The 22404-nt window shown below is 42.2% G+C and overlaps 1 protein-coding gene across 1 annotated transcript in view; it reads left to right on the top strand.

Moving 5' to 3' along the window:
- The window catches only part of LOC115624950 (Krueppel-like factor luna), a 43618-nt gene extending 21499 nt beyond the window's left edge, over nt 1–22119 (top strand). Inside the window, exons 4-5 of the mRNA XM_030519801.1 lie at nt 19526–20446; nt 21947–22119. Of these exons, the coding sequence (XP_030375661.1) occupies nt 19526–20446; nt 21947–22119 (1094 nt within the window). The remainder of the gene's footprint in view (nt 1–19525; nt 20447–21946) is intronic.
- Nucleotides 22120–22404: the final 285 nt, after the last annotated feature.

A 22404-nucleotide genomic window follows, 5' to 3' on the forward strand; every position in this document is an offset into this window, starting at 1 on the left:
TGATGATTTCGGTTAACCATTTTTGCGATTTATCCGTATTTATTTTTATCAAAATAACATAATTTAAGGAAATAAAATTTAATCTAATGTGAAAAATCCAAAAATTTTAAATTGTTATTCCGTTGTTTTCGTATGTTGTTGAAACGTCTTTAGTATTTCAATCCGGTATTCCCTGAACCAGCCATTCCTCTGCCACAGTCTCTCAACTACCGACCGTTCGATTGTGTGCTACATACTCGTAAGTAGTACATACACAAATCGAAAATCAAATCTCGGTGCCAATGAAATTGTATTTTGTTGAGTTTTCAAAAGTCGTCTGTTGCCAGGAGTTTCGATTAAAAACCCTAAAAAAGATATTTTTCCTCGTTAAAAAAATTATTATAATATAAGCCTTATAGTTTTTCTAAACAATCTGCAACAAATATATTTTGCATATACTATCCCTAGCCGAAATGTCTAGAGTTTTCTATGGCACCCCTGCATATGTGTGTAATAAAAAAAAAATAAAATAAACTCGTCCTTTCTCGGACATAGGAGAATCTTGATACCAACTTTGGTTATTCTAGCTTTTATAGTTTATGAAATCTTAGCGTTCATCCAGACAGACGGACGGACATGTCTAGATCGATTTCTCTCGTTATGCTGATTCAGAATATATATACTTTATGGGGTCGGAGATGCTTCTTTCTGCATGTTGTTTTACCCTACGGGTACAAGGTATAAAAATATATTTGGTTCAAAGACTGATTTTTACACCGATCGGTTCTATGGGGGCTACATACATATGTATGTAAAATAAAGATTATGTATATGGTTTGTAATAAACTTGTTTTGGTTTTTTTTTGTCGAGTCATAAAAAAGGACAGCTGGACTTTTCTATACCAATTCGTAGTAATTATGCCTATACAGAAATCATGAGTCAGTCTGCCTGTACATACACGTAGATAACGTACATAACGATTACCCTGTCGGGCAGAGATTACATTTATGGCAATAACTTCTTCATAATTGACCTATCATGATGAAACTTTGTATACGGACACATAAACACCAACAGGATGTAATTACCAAAAAACTATGGAAAATCATTTATAGCGGAGGAGCGGGGAGTGCATGGAACAAAAACTCAAACTAGCACTTTCTCAGATTTAGGAGAATTCGGATACCAACTTGGGTTATTCTAGCTCTTTCTGGGATCCTTGCCTTCATACGGACATGGCTATATGGACTCGTCTTGTCACCCTGATAAAGAATATATGTATATACTTTGTGGGGTCTGCCACGCCTCCTTCTGTGTGTTACATAATAGTAATACCCTTATACCCTTTGGGTTAATAAAAATAATATATGTTCATACATATTTAAAATAATAATATTCTATGACAATTGAAATCAGTTTTATTTTTTACTGCGAAGAGCAGTCAGACGCCCTAAATATTGCATATTTGCAAAAACCAATATTGAAAGTATTGGGAGTAGCCAGACGGTCGTTTTAATTATTATTCAACTGTGAGAGCTTTTCTCAAATCGCTATTAAAGAAACCTATCATCATTTGTGTGTCGGGTTGTTTGCTTTGGTGTTCCCGTGCATTCATCCATTAAGGCATCCATTTCAATTAAGCTCTAAAGCTAAATACCCAACATAACTTAAGACCAATTTGAGCGGGGAACAATGTGCGCATGCAATTGTCTTCAGCGACCAATGACCGGCCACTGGCTAAAACTAAAAGCTTTGCATGTTCAAAATCATAAAAAATGTTAAATGACAAGCGTGCGCATGTTCGCGTTAGCGTCTATCTTTTGTGTGTGTTGTTGCTGTTCCTGGCGTTGTTGTTGTTCGAATTGTCAAATTGCGATCAAAAACGCAACAAACGAAACATGCCAAACAAAGCTGAGAGAGCAGGCAGGTAGACAGATAGACAGAGAGACGGACGGATGGAGGTACAAGCAGGGAGCCCAGGCAGCTAGTCAACCAGCAGCATAATGAATCAAGCCAGCAGCAACAGCTACAACAAGCTCTGCAACAACAGCAAGAGCAACAGCATCAACAACAACAACAACAACAACAACAACAGAAACAACAACGACAACACGCTCAATGCGTTTTAACGGCTACTTGTCTTTGGCTGTTTATGCGCGCGCGCTTGGAAGGATTTTCAACACTCACACAGATTGAAACCGTCAGTCAACAAGTCTGACCATCAGCGAGTCATGCATTCAATCATTTAATTCAATTTGAAACTGTTCAACAAGTCGCACATTTGCACCTGCGTGCGCGCTCCTCGCTCTTCATTCTCCGCTCTCTGAGCCCCACACTCTGCGTTGGTGATGCCACCTCCACGTACGCTCAGTCACTCACCCGCTTTCCGCTCTCTCACTAGCATGTGAGTGCTATTTGATTATAAAAAGCAGCAATGCTGTGAAGGCAGCAGCAGCAACGTCGCGGCGTTTACGTCTGCTTTGGTTACAAGCTACAAAAAGCTAAATCGATAAAAAATAATTGGTTGACTGAGCGCCTGCGACTGTGACTGCGACTGCGAATTCGACTGCAATTGCAACTGCGACTCGCTCGAGTTCTGTTGAATTTTCAGTTTGAGTTTGACATGAATTTCTGATGATCTCCGGCGGGGGCAGAGGGGCGACCACTGCTTTTCCCACGTTCGTGAAAATAGTTTTGCCAATAATTTGAGCATAAAAAAACGAAATTGAGCGTATTTTCGCTAACATTGTGATTACTGTGTGCGCGCTTTACTCGTACATTGATCGCCGTGTTCAGCGATTATCAAATAGTCTTACAATGGACTGTGGGCTTTGTCGGTAATGTTGACTAAACTTTATGATGCTGATCAAATGCTTACAAAAATATCAAAACTTTTAGTCTGGTTTTGTCACATAAATTACTTATATTCACGCCATACACGTTATGTGAAAGGATTAAATCTTGAAGTATTCTTTCGCAATCTCACTTTTCCGTGCAAGTTTGACCTCCTTATTATTTTCAGTGCCTAAACACCTAGTAGAAATTATCTTTCAACTTATTTGAAATGTGTGTTTATTACGTAAAGCAAAAAAAGAAGGAAAACAAATCTTTGTAAATTTATTCATCTAAAGCACTTGCTGACAGTTGTCACTTTGCTCTGCACAACACTTTAAAAATTAATTGCTGAGATTTATGAGCCAGTTAGTGGCTGCATCGTTTACTCCAGCGTCTCGGCGCGTCCGACGTTTGTGAGTGCGTGCGCAGTCCGTTACGCAGGCCTTATAAGGTTGCGCAGTCGTGGCCACATTTATGCATAAACTGTGAACCACATTGCAAGCACTTCACACTTTTGCGCAAAACGAAAAAAATACATTATCAGTTTAAAATATGAAGCAGCAAACTATGGGAAAATCTTTTTATAGAGCAAGCCGCGGGCGCTGAAAGAAAAAAAAAAACGCCGACAGTCAATTGTGCGGACAACTGCGACTTCTTGCTGCCTTCTTTCGATGCGCTCGCAGATTTGTGTGCGCTGATAAAGCTCTCTGAATATGCCTAAGTGCCTGTGTGTGTGTGAGTTGCTCCCAGCATGGGTGCCACGTTGACTGCCTCTGGATCCTATGCAGGGACCGATTTGCAACTGCAATAGCTTTAAGATCGCCTCAGTTTTGACTTCAGCTCCAATAACAACTCCAACTTCACGCTATAATTAGACAATAAACAAAGCCAAACACGACGATGATGGTAATGGTGATGATGAAGACGAAGGCGAAGACGAAGACAAAGACAAAGCCTCGTGTATGGGGCGTTGCCTAGTGTGCTAACAAGTAGACCAATCCAAAAGCAAATAGCCAGTTGGCCAACGGCGAGCGAACGGCAATCAAAACTTACGACAAATTGTGCATTTTGTGGTCACAAATTGAGTTAACGCTGCCAAATTAGCGGCATAAATTTATCGCTCGCTGCAGTCCAGCCAGTAACAACAACCACAGCAGCAGCAGCAGCAACAACAACAACGAAAACGATAGTCGCGGCTGAGTCCAAAGCACTTAATTAAGTCTTTACGAGCACGGGCAGCGGCCACAACGTCGACTTCGACTAAGCTGCACACACAACTGCCCAGTCGACCGATCGCTTAAATAAATCTGCGGCAGCTCTCTCTTGCAAAAAAAAAAAAAATAAAAAACGGAAAACAACAACAACAGAATTGGCAGCGAAAACCGAAACTGAAACTGTGGCCAACAATTGGCGCTGTACGACCAATAAAAGATCGCAGCTCGCTGATTTGACAGGTGAAACAATTTGGGTTGGGCAGTCGACGACTAGCCACACAAACAACAACAGCAGCAAAAACAACAACAACTACATAAACAAACAACAGCAACCGCAACCCGTTGGCTGGCCAAAACGGTATGTGTCGCTGCCTTTGCCTTTGCGTCTGCCTCTGCTTCTGTTGCTGCTGCGGTGGCGACAGCGCCGGCATCTTGTTGCCACCCACCTCGATGGCAAGCACTTGGGCATATATTTGTTTATTTGCCTTACATTGCGAGATTTTTTCAACAATAACAGCAACAGCCACAACAATTACAACAACAACAACAACTGGGAAGTGACAACAAATTAATTTAAACGGTTTCGAGATCTGTAGTCTCGTTTTTGCATTGCAGCAGTAGAGAGGCAAAGGGGGAAGAAAGACTTTGGATCAGATAAAAAGAATTTTTTAATCATTCGCTTCGGGAATTCATTTCGCCAACAAATGGGCTGAGGCTATAAATGACTCAATAAAGCTAAGAAGAAAGTTAAGTTAGAATGGAATGGGGAATATTTAGCATACATTATATGATATCATTATGAATATAATGATTATTCGTATTTTATACAAAAGCCAGTTTCGCTTTTTTCCTCAGACCTGGTAGACAATTAGTAAAACAATCAATAAAATTTCTGCTACGTATAGGAATGGCTTCATCATGTGAAATGTGAACATCGATATCCATATTAATGAGCTCGTAAGAGCTCTCTCCTCCTCCCATTAGAATTTGATTATGTATGTATTAGTTGCAAGGTCTTTCGATAATACCACTACAGTTATGGCATTTAAAATGACAGTACTTCTGTGTCATCGGAAGAAAAAGAGTAGAAATTAAGTTTTTTTTTTTTTTTTTTTTAAGCTTGGAAGAAGGTTTTACAAAACATTTTAACGTTGCATGAGTGTATTATTTGAATTATCACGAATGTGTTGACCATCAAAGTTAACATATGCTGTGATTTTAATTGAAATTTAATTAAATTTAATTAAATATATCCGCGCATGTTGGCTGACAACAAAAAATTGGGATGATCGGTTGAAGCTCTCTTTTGACAATAAATTCCATTTTAACGATCAAGTGAAGTTGCAAGATAAGCCTGATTTGGCATCGTGCGACGATGAATGCTTGTACAGATATCCTGAAAGCCATTGCAGCCAACTATCTAAAACAGCCGTTCGATGTCCTCTTAGACTGTGCAAATCACTATATGGCGTAGGGGATTACTTTGAATAAAATAAATTCATTCAGCCAACATTATTGTTTATTTTCTTTTGTTTGTCAGGCTCTTTATCAAACTTTTTTCCATAAATGCAAAACACGTGTAACTAAAAAGTCCGTAAAAAAGTAATCGATGAATAAGTTTGTTATTCAGTATGATAGCTTTTAAACGTTATCTGCATATGATGGAAATGAAAACGTCTCTGTAACTCGTCTGAGTGTAAGGTTTATCTCTAAATGAAAAAGTTTACCCTGTTATTCCACCTCCACCTCAGTATTCTAATTTCACGAGTCAACGATTCACACTAATCTAGCTTCAATCTATTTTCATGCTATGGGCGAATCATATCAAAACTCCTAAAATCTTCAATGTTTAAATCTATTTGAAAATCTGCATCTGTACCCATTTCGGTATTCCCATTACCACATTGTGCCACACCAAACTGGTTTTAATATTTAATTGAATTAATAAACTTTAAACTTTTTCTACCACTTCCTTAACTTCTCTACCAAATTTGAATTTTGTATAATAATGAACAAATATTATATAAACGGTTTGCAAAAGCACCCATCGATTTTTAATGGGCTCCACGGAAGCTTGTGTCATTATAAGTGTAGATAATAAGTGGATTTGGAACGTGCCGGTAACTGTCCTTCCACCGATTTGTAAGACAGTAATTGAAGTTCTTGCAGTATTAGGCTGCTCGGTCGATTACAGCATAGAGAAGCGTCTGTATAATTTCTTATTAAACTATAATATTGAGTTTGGTAATCCGATTTAGCAGCATTTTCAACAAGATATTTTGAAGTGAATAAAATTGCAATGCAATTATCATTTAAAACCTGATCCTACTCACAGTGTGCTACTGCTCAGCTATTAGTCTATCATTAATTTTTTTTTAGAAAGAAACCACCACCAGCCATTTACTCCCGCAACAATCAGCGTTTGGCTGCTGTTCAGGGATCTAGTTTTTTAGTTAATCAACTTCAGGGTATTTACAGAGCTTACGTGAAAGCTCATAGATGGCGCTTAGCAAAGCGTACAAATGCAGTATTATTATCAAATTTTTCGAAACTAACCATGAACCCGAGAAAGGTCGAGTGTATGTTTATTATACCCTGTACCCAAAGGGTGAAAGAGTATACTAGTTTTGTGCGAATGTATGTAACAGGTAGAAGGAGGCGTGGCAGACCCCACAAAGTATATATTCTTGATCAGGATGAGAAGACGAGTCGATATAGCCATGTCCGTCTGTCAGTCCGTCTGTATGAACGCAAGGATCTCAGAAAGTATAAGAGCTAGAATAACCAAACTTGGTATCCAGGTTCTCCTAAGTCTGAGAAAGGACGAGTTTGTTCATTTTTTCTGATCCACCCCTCCACTCCCCCCTATTCACTGATTTTCTGTAACTCCCGTAATTCTTGGAATTTTGAACTTAATCACATTAGGTTAGTGATTATATATCCGTATACCAAGTTTCATTATGATAGAATGATCGGAAAGAAAGTTATAGCCATATAACCAGGCCCAATGCACACATACATACATATGTACAAGTACACAAACACGCATAGACACGATTTTGATGTAAATGTAAATGTATGTATGCATATATGGAATATTTTATATTTAATTTAGTTAATTAATTAAATTAAATTAATTAATTAATTAAATTAATTTATTTTTTTGTGGGGTGGTACAGGGTATTTAAGAGTTGAGCCTGCTCGACTTTAGCATTCCTTTCTTGTTATATATGTATATTATTACAATCAACTGTACCGAAGTCGCTGGGAACCGCATTTTATTTTATGCCCCAACTTTTGATAATCCGGCGAGTGTGCAAGGGTGTAGGAACAGAAGTCCCTCCAAAAAGTGAACATTTTTGGTAGACTTAAAGTCTGCATACTTTCTCCATGAAATTGCTGGTTTGTTCAATATGCATATACATACATATATGTACATATATACGTATTTATGTAGTAAAGCAGCCAAGTATGCACTTCTTAGATGGCACAGCTATAGTATGGTGGAGTGGCTTGTCAAATACTTCTCAGTGCAGTTGTACTCTCCTCCACCAGTCCGCCCTTGCATGGCACTGCATTGCGCACCACGCTTGATTACTTCATTTGCTCACCGCTCTACTCTACTCCACTCCACTCCAATACACTATACTCGAACCGACCCGGCCAGACTCAACGCGGTGCGACGCGACTCAATTCAAAGACACACAAATATGCAAATCGCGCGGCACAAAATTGATTGCACACTTCAATGGCAAAGGCGCATGACTGATGCGATCGTCGTTGCCATCAAGACAAGCACAAATAAATATCAGAACTTGGAGCCATAAATAAAAATGTGCCGAAAAAAGATTTTGCAAGGTCAAACGGAACCTATGCGCGATGTTCACTGCTGATCCCTGGTAGGCTGGTAGCCTGAATGGCTGGCTGGCTGGCTGGTTCGATAGCTCGATGGTTTGATGGCTAGATGGTTGGCTGGTTGGCTGGCCCTTAAACTTTTCAAAAGTCAACAGCAGTTTAAACTCGTTTGCAAAGCACTAACGGCCTGCCAGACCCCCATCGGGCCCCTGCTCCACAAATTTGTTTTGCCAGCGGCATTGAGAATTGGAGTGTCAAACTTTCAGCTTTCAGTGCACGCCAGGATGCCCAGCAGGCAGGCGTATACGTGTAGGAAGGCAGGCAGGGAGTCAGCAGAGCAGGGAGATGAACCAGCGTACCAAGAGCTGCTGTGCTGTGGTGCTGTGGTAGTGTCTGTGTGGTTGTTGTAGTTGTCGTTGTCGTTGCCACAGAGCCTCCTTGCTGTTTTTGTATTGACATTAAATGAAATAATCTGCGATGATTGTGCATTAGTTGCAGTCGAATGATGGTGAGCTGGGAATGAGGGGTAAGGGTACCCGGGCACGGGTACGGGTACTGGCACGGGCACGGGGAAGGGTGAATGCCACGTCCATAGCAGGCAATCGGCTGGGTAATAGTTCTAGACTGCTGTTTTTGGGCTGTGCGCGACGTCGGTTTGTCCATGGGTCCATTTGTCCATCTGTCCGCCTGTCCGATGGCTCGTCTCTCCGTTTGTCCATGGAGCGGCGTGGTTCCCATGGCATGATTTTGCATGAAATAATGTGGCGCACGAGTGGGCGGTGCGGAGCGGTGGTGCGGCGCGGCGCGACGCGACGCGGCGAGGAGGAGCACGGGCTTGCGGGGGGCCACTTGTCGTGGTGTGGAGCGGCGCGGTGCTAGTCGTAGTGGTAGTTATTGCCATAGCTATGGAAGCTTCATTCAGCTTGTCTTTCGGAGTCTTTTTTCTTCTTTATGTTGTTTCTGCTGCTGCTGCTGCTGTTGTTGTTATTGTTGTTGTGGCTCTAGCCGTTGTCTGCTCAGCCAAATTTGCGACGAAACAGGAACCGTTAACTGCGGCAATTTGTGCTGCCAACGTTGTGCTGCCATTTTGTTGTTGTTGTTGCTGTTCTTGTATTTGTTGCCTGTTGTGGTTTCCCACGTTATAATTCGTTAGATTTTTGGTGGGCCGACGACGACTGCCTTTAGTTTAGTTTATCGGCCAAGTTGACTCTCGACTCTCGATTCGGGCCACTGTTGCTACAGTTTTATGCTGATTGATTTCCTTAATTCGATATTCTGAGCGCGGTTGACAATCGTCAGGCGTTGCGTGACCACTTGGAGGTCGAAGAGGCTGCCGAGGATGTGCTCAGGATGGTGATAGTGATGGTGATGTGGATGGTGACTGGGGCTGGGCCTTTCTCTTTTCATACTCTTCCCGCCATGGTCGCATGTGTGCGTGTGTCTCTCTGTGCGTGTCTGTGTATGTGTGTGTGTGTGTGTGCGCGCATCACGTGCAAGCAATTATTTTATCAATCATTTAGGCGCGTTCGCTTGCCGCGTCTTGTAGTTGCTGCTGTTGTTGTGGTGTTGTTTCTCTTCGCTTAACTACCTGGCTCTAAACATGTATATACGTTAGTACTTATGTATGGGTGTGTGTGTGTGTGTGTGTGTGTGTGTATTGTGCTTGTGCTTAAACAGCGAAAACGCATTTAATGTCTGCTTAGTGTGATTACGACGCATTAATGCTGCTCGTCTCTAGACGCTCGATACTAAACCGCCGGTCTGTTGGTCTTCTGGACCCACCTGGTCCCACCCGTTGTCCCGCCCGGTCTTAGTCTTGAGTTGCATCTCCACCTTGTATTTTGTTTTTACTGTTTTACAGTCACTGCCGGGCCTCTGTTGTTGCTGTTGCAGTTGTTATATGTGTTTTAACTTTCAAATAAATTAAACATGAAGCTGGGATCATTTATTTCACTCGGTCCACCTAACGCGCGTTAGCGTTCGTCGCTCGCTCGACGCTCGTCGTTTGCCGTTTTGCCATGGCCAGGCAGCGACGTCATCGTCGAAGTCGGCAGAGACTGAGACTGAAACACAGAGACAGAGATTGGGGTTGGTGGCTAGGCCGGCAGCTATGCGCAATGTTTCTTCATTTTCACATTAAATGTGCAATCCCCGACATTTGTTTGAATTAACACGCTGCAATTACCGCTCACCGACCAGAAACGCCAAGGCAGACAGCCTTCCAGACCGCCAGACCTCCATTCAACCAATTGCATTCAAACGTGGGCATATTAGGCAGAAGATTGTCAGCGAGGTTCGCTCGAATGTTCAATGCACGGCTGCCAAATGGCAGATTTAGTTTTTTATTTAGAGAAGGCCAATAATTGCCATAGAATCCTATAAATAATAGGAATTAAACTTAATGCAATATAAATAATAAAGTCTATTTCTCTTCAGTAATTCGCCCACAAAAACATGTTGCTTATAAAAATGTTGAGCCAAATTAAATATTGAGGATTTTGTTGGTCGATAGTCGTCCGCGGATAACCAAACAAATTCTTGGAATACATTTTGTTGTTGTAAGGCACAGTTACGAATTTATTATCTGGCATAGATGAAGAAACCTTCAAAGCTCGTTTTTTATTAACTCCAGCAACTGTTAAATTTATTTAGAAACGCGTTATATGTATCTGTTTTGCATCTCTTTTAAGAGAAAAGTATCTGAAAGCCATTTATAATGCTCTGGAGAGCTGCTTTATTAAGTAATTCTCAAGATGTGTGCGGAGCCTGTCATCCACTTAGTCAAGAAGTCTAAAACAAGTGTTCCCAACGACACACTCAGCGCTTGAGAAGACGCACAAACGTAAACTGTTGGAACTGCTCCCTCCTGGCATTCCCATCTATCTGCACAAACAAAGAAATGCATAAATTATCTCGCACTGGCATTTTAAAACGCCTGTTTGGCAACTTTCCGCCAATGCTGCCTACTTACTGCCCATTTAGAAAGCCGAAGCCGAAGCCTTCTGCTGCTTCTTTTCCTTCTGCTTCTGCTTCTTCTTCTGCTACTTGTCGGCCAGTGTGTCCACGCTTTTGTCCATATTTGTACACAATTAGCAATGACACAAAAAACGAAAACGAATAGCCAGCGAGCGAACGGCGAGACGGAAGGAGAGGCACAAACTCTTCACACACCATAAATCGATTATCATTGTGAAAATACAAACACACATGCACGCATTAAATCAAATTGTGCATTTTACGCCTCTCTCGTTGTGCATAAATTTACGAGCGTGCTATCGACATGTCCATCGATGGTAGGCCAGCACTGCCGCAGCACCTACCGCCTCCTTATCGCACATACATCGAGCTGGCATTACGTATACGACATGTTGTGTATGCATAAAATGTATAACAAAATTGTCATTAGCGTAAAGCATTTGTTAAGCGTTCAGATCAGACCGATAAGATAGCCGTTAGCTCAGCAACGCCTGGCTATCCATCAAGGTGGCTGTCAGGTAGGCAGTGGCTCGGTGGCTCAACGGCTCCGTTGCTGCCTTAACCGCATCAATCGACGCGAAGCTGAAACACGCGCTGACAATCAAAGACGACAAGCTCGGCTGTGACCAACAGACCGGGCCAGGGCAGGCAAGACCAGACCAGGCCTGCCTCGCATTACTTTTCACACCTTCGCCATCGACTGTGGCATGTCTTTTTGGCCAGCTAAGGTAACGTGGCTAACTGGCTAACTGGCTGATGGTTGCTGGCCGCTGGCTGCTGGCCGCTAACTGCCTGTCTTGAGAGCCTGCTGGTGTAAAATGGTTGCATGATTGGCATAGCTTTTGTGCTTGCCGGCGGCTACTTATTGACAATGCGTCAGGCGTTGCGGTGGTCGCTGCCACATCAGATGCCCCTTTGATGCCACGGCTCAGTGCACAGAGAAAAAGAATGAAAAAAGCTTTTGAAAACTAGTTAGCTGTGGCCAACGCCAAACGTTGACATACCAATTAACTTGACAAATACATAATTGGTAGCAAACAATTAAATGTTTTTGCTAAAAACATGAGCATGGACAGCATCGGCTTAATGCATTTTCCCAGTAGTCAGCAGTCGGTCGAAATGAGACTGCAAGAAGTTATGAACACAAAATTAATTTAAATTTATCTAGTTGTCAATTCTGAGCTTTAGATATTTGCACAATTTGCTCGTAAAAAACAAATAACAGAAAAAAGCAGGCACACTGAAAAAATGGGAAAACGTTGGCGTTGTCAGCCACTAGAAACTCTAAGCTCCGAACTCCATTGGCGGACGCTAACGAAGCGCCGCCAACAGCCGATTGCCATAGTAGTAGTAGTTGTTGTTGCTGCTGTTGTTGTCATTGGTGTTGTCAGTGTGGGCAGGCGCTTGTTGTTTGTTGTTGCTGTTTGTTTGTGCGCACACTTGGCAGGTGCAGTTTGCATTTGCTTGCTGCTGTTCTTGTTGTTGTTGTGGTGGTGGTGGTTGAGGTGGTTGTGGTGGTTGTTGTTGCTCATTAGTTTTTTGTTGCTGCTGCCACAAAGTCTCCGACTTGCAACTGCGATTGCAACTTCGCTCGCTGGCTGTTACCATTTTGGGCTGCTTGGCCGTCTTTTATTTCTTTGGCTTTGGCTCTTGCTGTTGCCTTTGCCTTTGCCTCTGCCTCTTTCGATTTCTTTCTGGGAAGCAGCGGCAACAGCAGCTTCGTCCATTGGATTAGCCAAATTCAAACGTGTGGGAAACTTTGTTTCAAGGTTCAAAACGCCCGCAGCGCGCATTGGCCAGAGAAGCCAAGTGTGAAAAATGGCTAACTTTTGCGGCAGCCCCCACGGCGTATGCGCAATGCCATAAATTCACAATCCACAATGTACCATAAGTGTTGCCCAAAACTATGCCTGATATACCGTTTATATGCACTAATGGAAAATGGCTCAAGTATATATTTTAGCAGCACCATTCTGCAAAAGTTGTTCAATATGTATAATAAATGCTCTTTTTCATTTCTATAAATACAAAATATAAGGTAAAAGTATTTTGATCAAGGCAGTAACTATGTACATCATGGCTTCATATTTCTAATATACACTAACTTAAAATTACGAAATAAGTAAGTAAGTAAAGACAAATATTAGTTCTACAAAAATGCTTTATTAAATGAGTCTTAGCTTAAAGCCAAAAAATAACAGAGATGAAACGGTTGGAGCTAACTAGCACTACAACATTCTTATGCCCTCAAAGCATAAAGTAACTACACATCTCTAAAGCAGGCCATCCATCGAATGTGGAGGTGTACGCGACATATTGTAATATTCGACGTTTTGTTTCTATCTTGCGCGTGTTCTTGCTTGGACTAATGGAAGTGGATTGCTCGAACATCATCTATCAAAAATATTTTGCGACTAAGGACTTTTTGCTCGAATGAATTGAATGCCTCCAAATAAGTCAGCATTGAGGATGAAAAGAAAATTCGATAAAGAAAATAACAAGGAGCGAAAAGTCCAGCACATGGTATTTCGAGGTATTTCTACAAGATCAGGGATAATTCTGATGATGAGGCAAACTTGTTTTGCAATCAAGGCCACGAACTGTATTACTTTTCGCATCCGCATCCGCAGCATAAATATATTATTCATTGTAGCGTTTTTCAGGCAGTATCATCTAGCTCGAAAATTGTGCAGATCTCTTCACGAGATGGCAGCACAGTTCTCAGTCTACCGCGTATGAGTCCCGGGCCATAGGATATAGAGGGAAACTGAAAGGCCGATAAGCTGACAAGACACGGTACTATTGTCCCTATCCTTCCGGATAAGAACAGTATCGTTATACCAATGGCCAGCTGCAAACTTCAATGCCAGAACCACTTCGAAGCGGTTGCGAATCGAAATTCACGTCCATAAAATCACACGTTTAACGTGGCCTACCCGCGACAGAAAACGGTCAGCGGAGCTCTGCAAGCGTAGTAGAAGCCACTGCTCAGCAGCAATCAGACCCATCACCGGGCACTGGTAGGCGTCCACGCCGCCAGACTATGGCTCAAATACAACGACTTTGTCGCAGCGGTAAGGACGAGGAAGGGGAGGAAACAGAGACCCACCTCTTTTGCAAATGTTCGGCCTTACTAAGAACAAGGCAGCGATTCTTAGCCAATTTCCTCTTTATCGGCATTGTTCAGAAGAATGCTGTGGAAATAAAATATTATTTGCTTCAAAAAAATTACACAATTCCAAATTTGCATTTTTTCTTGGTTTGTCTTAAATTAATACGCTTGTATTGGAATTATAAATGAACATGCATTCTCTTCAGTAAAACCTCCTTTCCTACCATTGCAATGACTAGATTCTACAACAAACAATGCTAAAGGATGGTTGCCCATAGAATTTTTAAAAGAGTTAAATTAGTCTGGTCTGCAATGGCCTTCCCAGGGTCCAGACCTAAATATCATTGAAAATGTTTGGGCATTCATAAAACAGCAAAGGACTATCGCCAAGAATCGAAATCGCAATGATACCATACATGGAATAATTAAAATTTGGCTCAAAGTGACTGTTGAAATGACCAGAAACTTGGTTGAATTTATTCCAGCTAGGTTGCAGGCAGTTATTGATGTGAAGCGCGGTGTTACTAAGTAGTAGTTTTAGTAATGAAGTTTACTTAAGCAAATGAATAAACAAGAAAGGAATGCTAGAGTCGAGCGAGCTCAACTCTTAAATACCCTGCACCCACTCACGCAAAAAAAGAAAAAATTAAAAAGTAATATTTAAAAAATTAATTTTAAAAACTTAATTCATTAAATTAATGAATTAAAGTAAATAAAAAGTATTCATTACATACATACATAAGTGGAGACATATGTTTATGTACAGTTACAACAGCACACATTTACATCAGAATCGTGTCTATGCGTGTTTGTACGCATGTATCTTTGCACTCCAGAATTAATTCGGGCTAAGGAGAATCTGTATACCAAGTTTCGCTATTCTAGCTCGTATACTTTCCGAGATCCTTGCGTTCATACAGGTTAAATCTTAGGAATAATTGTGTAAAATTGCAATTAGGTATCACAAGTAGTAATAACACGTCAATAATAACACGTGTATGAATATTCACTTCGGTACTCTGCCCACAAAGTGCAGCATCAAGTTCGCTCTTCTTCTTCTTTTTGCTCCTGCTATAGGTGTATATAACACAGTGCCGCAAGTTTGTTATTGCACTGGTCGGGCTTGCTCGACTGTAGCGTTCTTTCTTGTATTATTATACCCGGTATATGAAATGTAGAAGAGTATATTAGGTTTGCGGGAGGTGAAAAATGTAAGAAGGAGAAGGAGGCGCGGTAGACCCCAAAAAGCATTCAGCATTATAAGACGAGCCGATCTATGTATGTCCGTCTGTCCGTAGCTCTACACCAGATTTTGCAAATTTTCATCCCCACAACCCCAATAATGGGGATTTTCCACGATCCCTTATATGAATACGCAGAAAATGTGTATTTCGGAATTTCCTTTCCTTCCCCTCTTTCCCTCCCCCCTCTTTCCGGCAATTAGTGATTTTCCATAAATTCCGTAATTCATAGAATTTTTGACCCAAATTCGGCAAATACCTTCAATTAGAATATGTGTATGTGAAGTTATAGCCACATACATATGTGCTCTCTGGCCAAACACTGCCCGCAGCTGTTCTTGTTGTTGCTGCTTTGTACAGGCACACGAGATACACACATACTGACACAGAAACGCAAAGACTCACATAGATACAATTCTTATGTAAATATGCAGTTATACAAGTACATCCCTTACGTGAGTTTGAATACCCAAGAAGGTATAATCGATCAAAAAAATGCACTTTGCAACGTATTTCGATAAATTTTGATTTCAGTTTCAACTTCAACCTTCCAATCTCCACTAACTATAGCAAGAGTTAGGGAATTCTTCGAATTATTAAACTTAAATTTAAAAGTAAATTACAGTGTAATTCTATACTTGAAAATTATTCAATGCATTCGGTTTTTTCGTTACTCATGATTTATGCACGAGTATTAGCTTAATTTTAATAATTAATAATACCAATTTAAAGAAATATTTTGAAAACATTTTGCTCAAATTTCTGCCTTTAAAATTTGAGTTTGTGAATAGAATTTCTCTTGCATTTTCTGACGAGATTCATAGTGAGGGGAATCCAAATACGAATAACAGACATGCACAAAAGTATGCTGATTAGAGTGCTTGTGGTGCTCTGGGGAGGAACTTAGTATTAATGGGTACGTGTAGCATGTGTGAACACTTCTCGTTGCGCATACGCCATGTTGTTTCATAATTATAAGTTAAATACGACAGTTTTATATAAAAATCTACTAGTAAATCAAAGTGCGCGCGCGCCTGGCAATTAAGTGCAAAGAAACGTAACAGCGGTGGTCGTTGGACGCTGCTCGGTGGTGCAATGTGGTGCTGGTGCTGGTGCGGTGCAGCGTTGTGTAGTGCGGTGCAGTGCGGTGGTGCAGTCAGCCAAGCACGTCGCGCCAGCCAAGCGAACTGTCAATTATAACCAATCGCACACCAAGTGCACATTAAACCCTATCAACTGTTTTTGTAATTTATTGTTTGGTTTTTCTACAAGTCGCATTTGGTGCGAGATCCGCATAGCAGCATGCTGGGCGACGTTGGCTTCAGCGTCGGCGTCAGCGTCAGCATCGACGTCGTCGTCATCGTCGGCGGCGACGGCGACGGCTACTGCGACTTCTCTGCAGTGGAGAGTGAAGCAAAGACTTTAAGCTTAACTTGGCCGCTTTGGCCTCATCATAATTATCGGCTGCACGTTCGCAGCGATGCGTTCAACGAGGCAAGCTGCAAGGCTGGCAACAAGGCAACAAGGCAACAAGGCAACTAGGCAACTAGGCAGGCACACATGCAACAGTAACTGCAACAAAAACACCAACAACTCCAACTCTGGCAGACAGAGTCAAATGAGCAGTTTATGGCCGCAACGACCATTTGAAGACGCGCTGCGTTTGTTAAGAGGAAGGAGAGAAGTTGAAGTTGGCAAGCATCGGTGTGCGTCTTTGCTGGCATCGGCATCAGCATCAGCATCGGTCGCCAGTGTGCCACTCGGGGCAACATTCACTTTTTTTATTGCACCACTTTGGCAATACCACAAGTGTGATTTCAAATCTCTGGGTCGGCCAGCCACTAAATTGGTAGAAATATGAAGTCAGCGTGCATTTCGGTAAAAGCGGTGATTATTTTTCGCAGGAGAATGGCCGTTTTAGACAAAAAAAATATCTACATACATACTCGTACGTGCATACATACATACATATGTACATATATGACAGATACCCGTGCAGACAGACAGATTGGACGCGCTCGTCTGCAGACAGAAGGACTGGCGGACCTGTCTGCAACAACAACAACGGCAGCAGCAGCAACATGAAGAAAAACAGCTGCAGACCACGTAGTGCACATTAGCATATGGCACTTGGTCCCTTCTAAGCGCAATTGCAAATGGGGCAACAGCTACAGTAACAACAACAACAACAAGAACAACACTGTGGGCTGACGTTGATGGCCAGTTCAATTAAATGCCATCAATTTTAATAACGCGCCGGTAACGGCACACGATTGAGTGCTTGGCCCGTGCCCAACCCGTCCCGCTTCGGTCCACTCTATTGCTACCTTGGGCGCTGCAAACAAAACGTCGGCTTCGAAATTACAAATGCATCAGTGGGGCAGCGACTGGAGACTGCTCATGCGCATGCGCAAGCGCATGTGTAGACAGCGACTGTCCAACGCACTTGAAGCACTTGAGGCTAAAACAAGCGAGTGAGCGAGCTGGAGACCAAGTCCAAGTCTTTTCACAGCTCAGCTGAGCAGTTGACGGTCAGTTGGGATTGTAGGTTGGTCGATATGTTGGTCGGTTAGTTGCATGCCCTCGGACATATAGTTGCGGGTTGGTTCAGACACACAGCACTTAAGCATGGGTCACTAGTACAGTTTAGGAAGCACCATAAAGGAGCTGAACAACAAATTGATTTCATAGCAAAAATGGGACAACTCGTGTTGCTTCCTCATATTTGTAGCACACACATAACAGCCCCGTCTAGTTGCTCCTCCCTAACTAAGTCCGCAGAATATACATAGTCTCTTCAAAATTTGAAGCATAAATTATTCTGATATCTAGTCGCACATATGCTATGTATTATATTATATTTCAAGATGCGAAGTCATCGGATCTTCTAGTCTGTCACTAAGGCCGAGGCTAGATGTAGAAAGAGAAATTCCTTTATTTTTATTTCAGAAAACTGAAACAGTATTCAAAAACAATTTTCTGAAACAGCAACTTTTACGTAAATGCAGTTTAGCTTATAAGTATTTTATAGGTAATCAGATGTATCTGTTCTCATATCGCTTCCATGTTTTAACCCGGAATCAAGAGGTGGACGAGTGAGCGTTTATACATATTTCTAAGAAAATAACAATAAGGATCCTTATTGAAAATTCTTACATCAAAGGAAGTGCAATAATTGATGCACTCAGTAGCTAAGTGACGAGGATACATTTTAAGAAACCAATAACCCAACCAAAGTGGGTTTCTTTAGAATAATAATGAAACAGCATTTGATTTCGCAGCCAAATTTTTTGATTTAAATTACAAATGGTTCGCATGTGTATAAGCGTGTCGAAACAATTCCACACCTCAAACATTTCGGCATTCATACTTGTATATATATAAATATTTCAGCCCAATTAAATACAGACTGAATTTCAAGGAATGCGAGAATTAGTGACTGATTGATTTAAGCAAAATTTACAAATAAATGGTTCAAATTCGAGCATATATATTGTGAGAGCATTATTTGAAGCAATGATATCTTCGAGTGGCACACAAATTTGTTCGATTGTACCTCCACCTTCTGCCTTAAAGACAAGTGGAAGGGCCTGAAGATAAAGCGCACATACTGCTTGCGCAACTTCATATGGTCTGGGTATAGTGTTTATAGAGCACCCTTAGAAATCGACTAGACTATTAACTGAACGGCAGACGCAGAGCAGTCAAGTGGGCAATCGGCAGCCGTCTGCCAGATTGCCAGCTGTCGCCAATTGATGTCGCGGGCGCCAAAATCGACACACTTGTCCCAACGTACAACTGGCAGTTGGAGTCGCAGTCGAAGAGCAAGTCGCGATCGACGCTCAAGTACAGGCTAAATGGATCACGACTGCACGGATTTAGTGTCTGTCTGGCCTGGTCGGGTCTGGTCTGGCCTGCCTTCGTTTGGTTTGGCTTGGTTTGGTCTCTCTGAGGCTATAAAATACGCGACATGCAAACGTTTTTGATGCAATGAGGCAGTTGAGCTAAGCGGGCCGAGGCTATATCTGCCTGCCAGCCTGGCCCGGCCGAAATTAGGAAATTGTGTAAAACTGTTAACTGACAAGGCAAAGTGTTCCAGACAGTTGCAAGCGTTTCTGATTTGACTGCGCGCGTCTGCGGCGGTCGTTGCTGATTTTTATGCCAATACATTTACGAGTCTCATTAGGTTTTGTGGCAGTAGCAACGACGTCGTCGCTCATAAAAACATCCAACCCATTCCCACTCCCATTCTCATTCCACCACATGCTAAACCGTTTTGCTAAATGAATTCCAATTGATTTTACAATTTCAGCCAGCACATCGCATGGGATCAGCACCAACAGCAGCAGCAGCAGCAGCAGTAAAACAAGCGCCACCAAAGCCGCCACCAGTAAAGGCACTACCACCACTACCAGCAACAACAGCTATAGCAGCAATGGAAAGCATTCGACGGCGACACGCACTTCATCCTCATCCTCGACAGCTGCCAACTATGGCCTGGGAGTGGGAGCCTTTGGAAGGCAGCAGGCCAGCCCGTCGGCTCTGTATGCGCCTCATGCGGCGGCCGCCGTTTCCAAATTGCCATTCTCGCCATTTTTTGCCGCATCGCCATTTTTTTTCACCTACCGACGCATCAGCAAGCAGGAGGACAATAACAACAGCTGCGGCTATGTTAACCACAATAGCAACAACAACAACAGCAGCAGCAGCGTCGGCGGCGGCGCCAGCTGCAACAATAATAGCAATAATGGCAGCAGCCGGGCCTCGTCCATGTCCTCGTCCGGCCTGCAACAGCAGCGCACGCTCATGCAGGACTACGATCGCAAGTTTAGCCTTCTGAGCCTATTCAAGAATCCCTACAAGTTTGCTGATAGCCAAGGTCCGAGGAAGACTCCCTCCAGCAGTGGCGGCAGCAGCAACAAGACGGCGCTGTCGGCTGCACCTGCGAGCTGCACTCCCAGCTGGAAGAGCTACGCGGCCTCCGGCTCGGCGCATGCGGCGCTTAATCCCGCCTTCGGGGGTGTGGGCGTGGGCAAGGACAGCAGCAGCTTCAGCGGCATTAACTTTGGCGCCGGCAGCAGCGCAGGCGCGCCCTTCAGTCGTGCCGAAGCATCGGCCAATGGCTACAATGATCTCTCCAAGAACCGAAAGGTACACAAGTGCGACACAGAGGGTTGCGACAAGGTCTACACCAAGAGTTCGCATCTCAAGGCGCACAAGCGTACGCACACGGGTGAGTCATCAAGCCCCAGCTAATGCCAGCTCTAAAATGTAATATCAGTAAGACCTGCAAGAAATCTAATCCAAATCAGTCTCTTTCGGGATCTCTTGCAATCATTTCTGTCGAATTCCAATTTCTACACTTAGAAAGAAAAACATACATACATCGGCAGTTGTTAGCATATGTGTAGGTTTTTATATTCTAAAACAACCACAGCTCATATCTTGCATTCGCATCGAGTTCTCAAGTTTTGTATTGCAGGGTATACACAAAGGGAAATACATACTAGTTTAGTGCGAATGTACTCGTATGTAACCCCCAGAAGGAGGCCCCATAATGTATATATATTTTTGATCAGTTCATACTCGATATGTCTATCTGTCTGACCGTCTGTCCGTATGCACACCTGGATCAAAGAGATTAGAAGAGCTAGAGACACAAAATTTTACGCACAGATGTCCTTTATGTATATGCAATACAAGTGTATTTCAAAATTCTCCTTCTTCCACTCCTTAAGCAGCTCTTTGCACCTCTTGCTACAACTGTACCCTCTGTACCCTCGGATCCTTTTGACTCCAGCATTCCTTTTCGGTTTCAATTTTTGCATGCACAGGGTTTTTATTTCATTCTAATTTGGTACAGAGAATCTTTAAAAAGCTCCATTTTCGATTAAGAACACATTAGCTAATGCCTCTCGTACCTAGAGTTACTAGAGTTACTTGACGGAATCTACAATTTCTCCATAAAGCTATAATGCTAATGGGGGTTAGCATACAATAATATTCATGCAATATTTAAAGCGGAATTTTACATATAGTATATTGAGAAACTGTAATTTACTGAGAAGTAAAGTACAAGTATTATGGCGATTCTATTATATTGCAATACAATTTGAAAAGGGGTCTAAATTTCCAGCGCCGCATAGTATAGAATTAGGTTATGCTAAACTGTACATATGATATTCTGATTATTTTTGAACACTTTCCAAAAATATCAAAACATCTCTAAATAGGAAGAACCAAACGAGAGATTATGAATGTCTAGTATTATTGTCAGCTTTATTATGGGGCCTGGCCTTGTTGAATAATGTCGAATTCGTTTCTTCTTGATCGCAAGACCTGATTGGATCTTCCTGATTGGATCTTCCTTGTTATATTTGAGAATTTTTCCTGTTACCAGTGGAACATAGCGATTGCGTAGCTGCATTTTATCTATCGGTGCTTTTTTTTTTACTAATCTCATTGTTTAAGTGTACATTTGTTGGAAATGTTATCTAAATGTGGCAGGTTTACCAATGCATTCTGATGCAAGATTTCCCTTTTGATATAATCATATCATATAATCATGCGTTAGATGTATTTCATCAAATTTGGTGCTCATTTGCATCAACTTCAGAGTCTAATTGGAGACGCTGTATTAGTGATTTAGAAAAATATAGCCAATTAACAATACACACTCTGTAGAAGAATGTGTGTATATTTTGTTTTAATCATTTTCCTTGTCTACTTGCAGGTGAGAAGCCCTATGTGTGCACCTGGGAGGGCTGCATCTGGCGCTTTGCGCGCTCCGACGAACTGACGCGCCACTATCGGAAGCATACGGGTGTAAAGCCCTTTCGTTGCCAGCTGTGCACGCGATCCTTCAGCCGTTCCGATCACCTCTCGCTCCACATGCGCCGCCACTGAGCGGGCAGCCATATATGAAGCCTATAGCCTACTTCCACACCATGTAGAGAATACTCATTGATGGAGGCCATGGAGAAGGGCCCTTCGTGCCTTTTACCTTTGTGCTTGTTTACTCGTTCTCTCGTTTACTTGATTCTCTTTTTATTTATAATTCTTTCATCGTGCATCCAATTCAATATCCATAATTCCTAAGTAGCTCAATTTAGATGTGTATGTCGGGCTCAAAGCCCAAATCTAGCCGTAAGACGTAGTTTTTAGAGGAAAATTTGTAAAATTTGTTGGGTC

The sequence above is a fragment of the Scaptodrosophila lebanonensis genome, unplaced genomic scaffold, assembly GCF_003285725.1.
Source record: "Scaptodrosophila lebanonensis strain 11010-0011.00,11010-0021.00 unplaced genomic scaffold, SlebRS2 tig00000061-arrow-pilon, whole genome shotgun sequence".
Classification (NCBI taxonomy): Eukaryota; Metazoa; Arthropoda; class Insecta; order Diptera; family Drosophilidae; genus Scaptodrosophila; species Scaptodrosophila lebanonensis.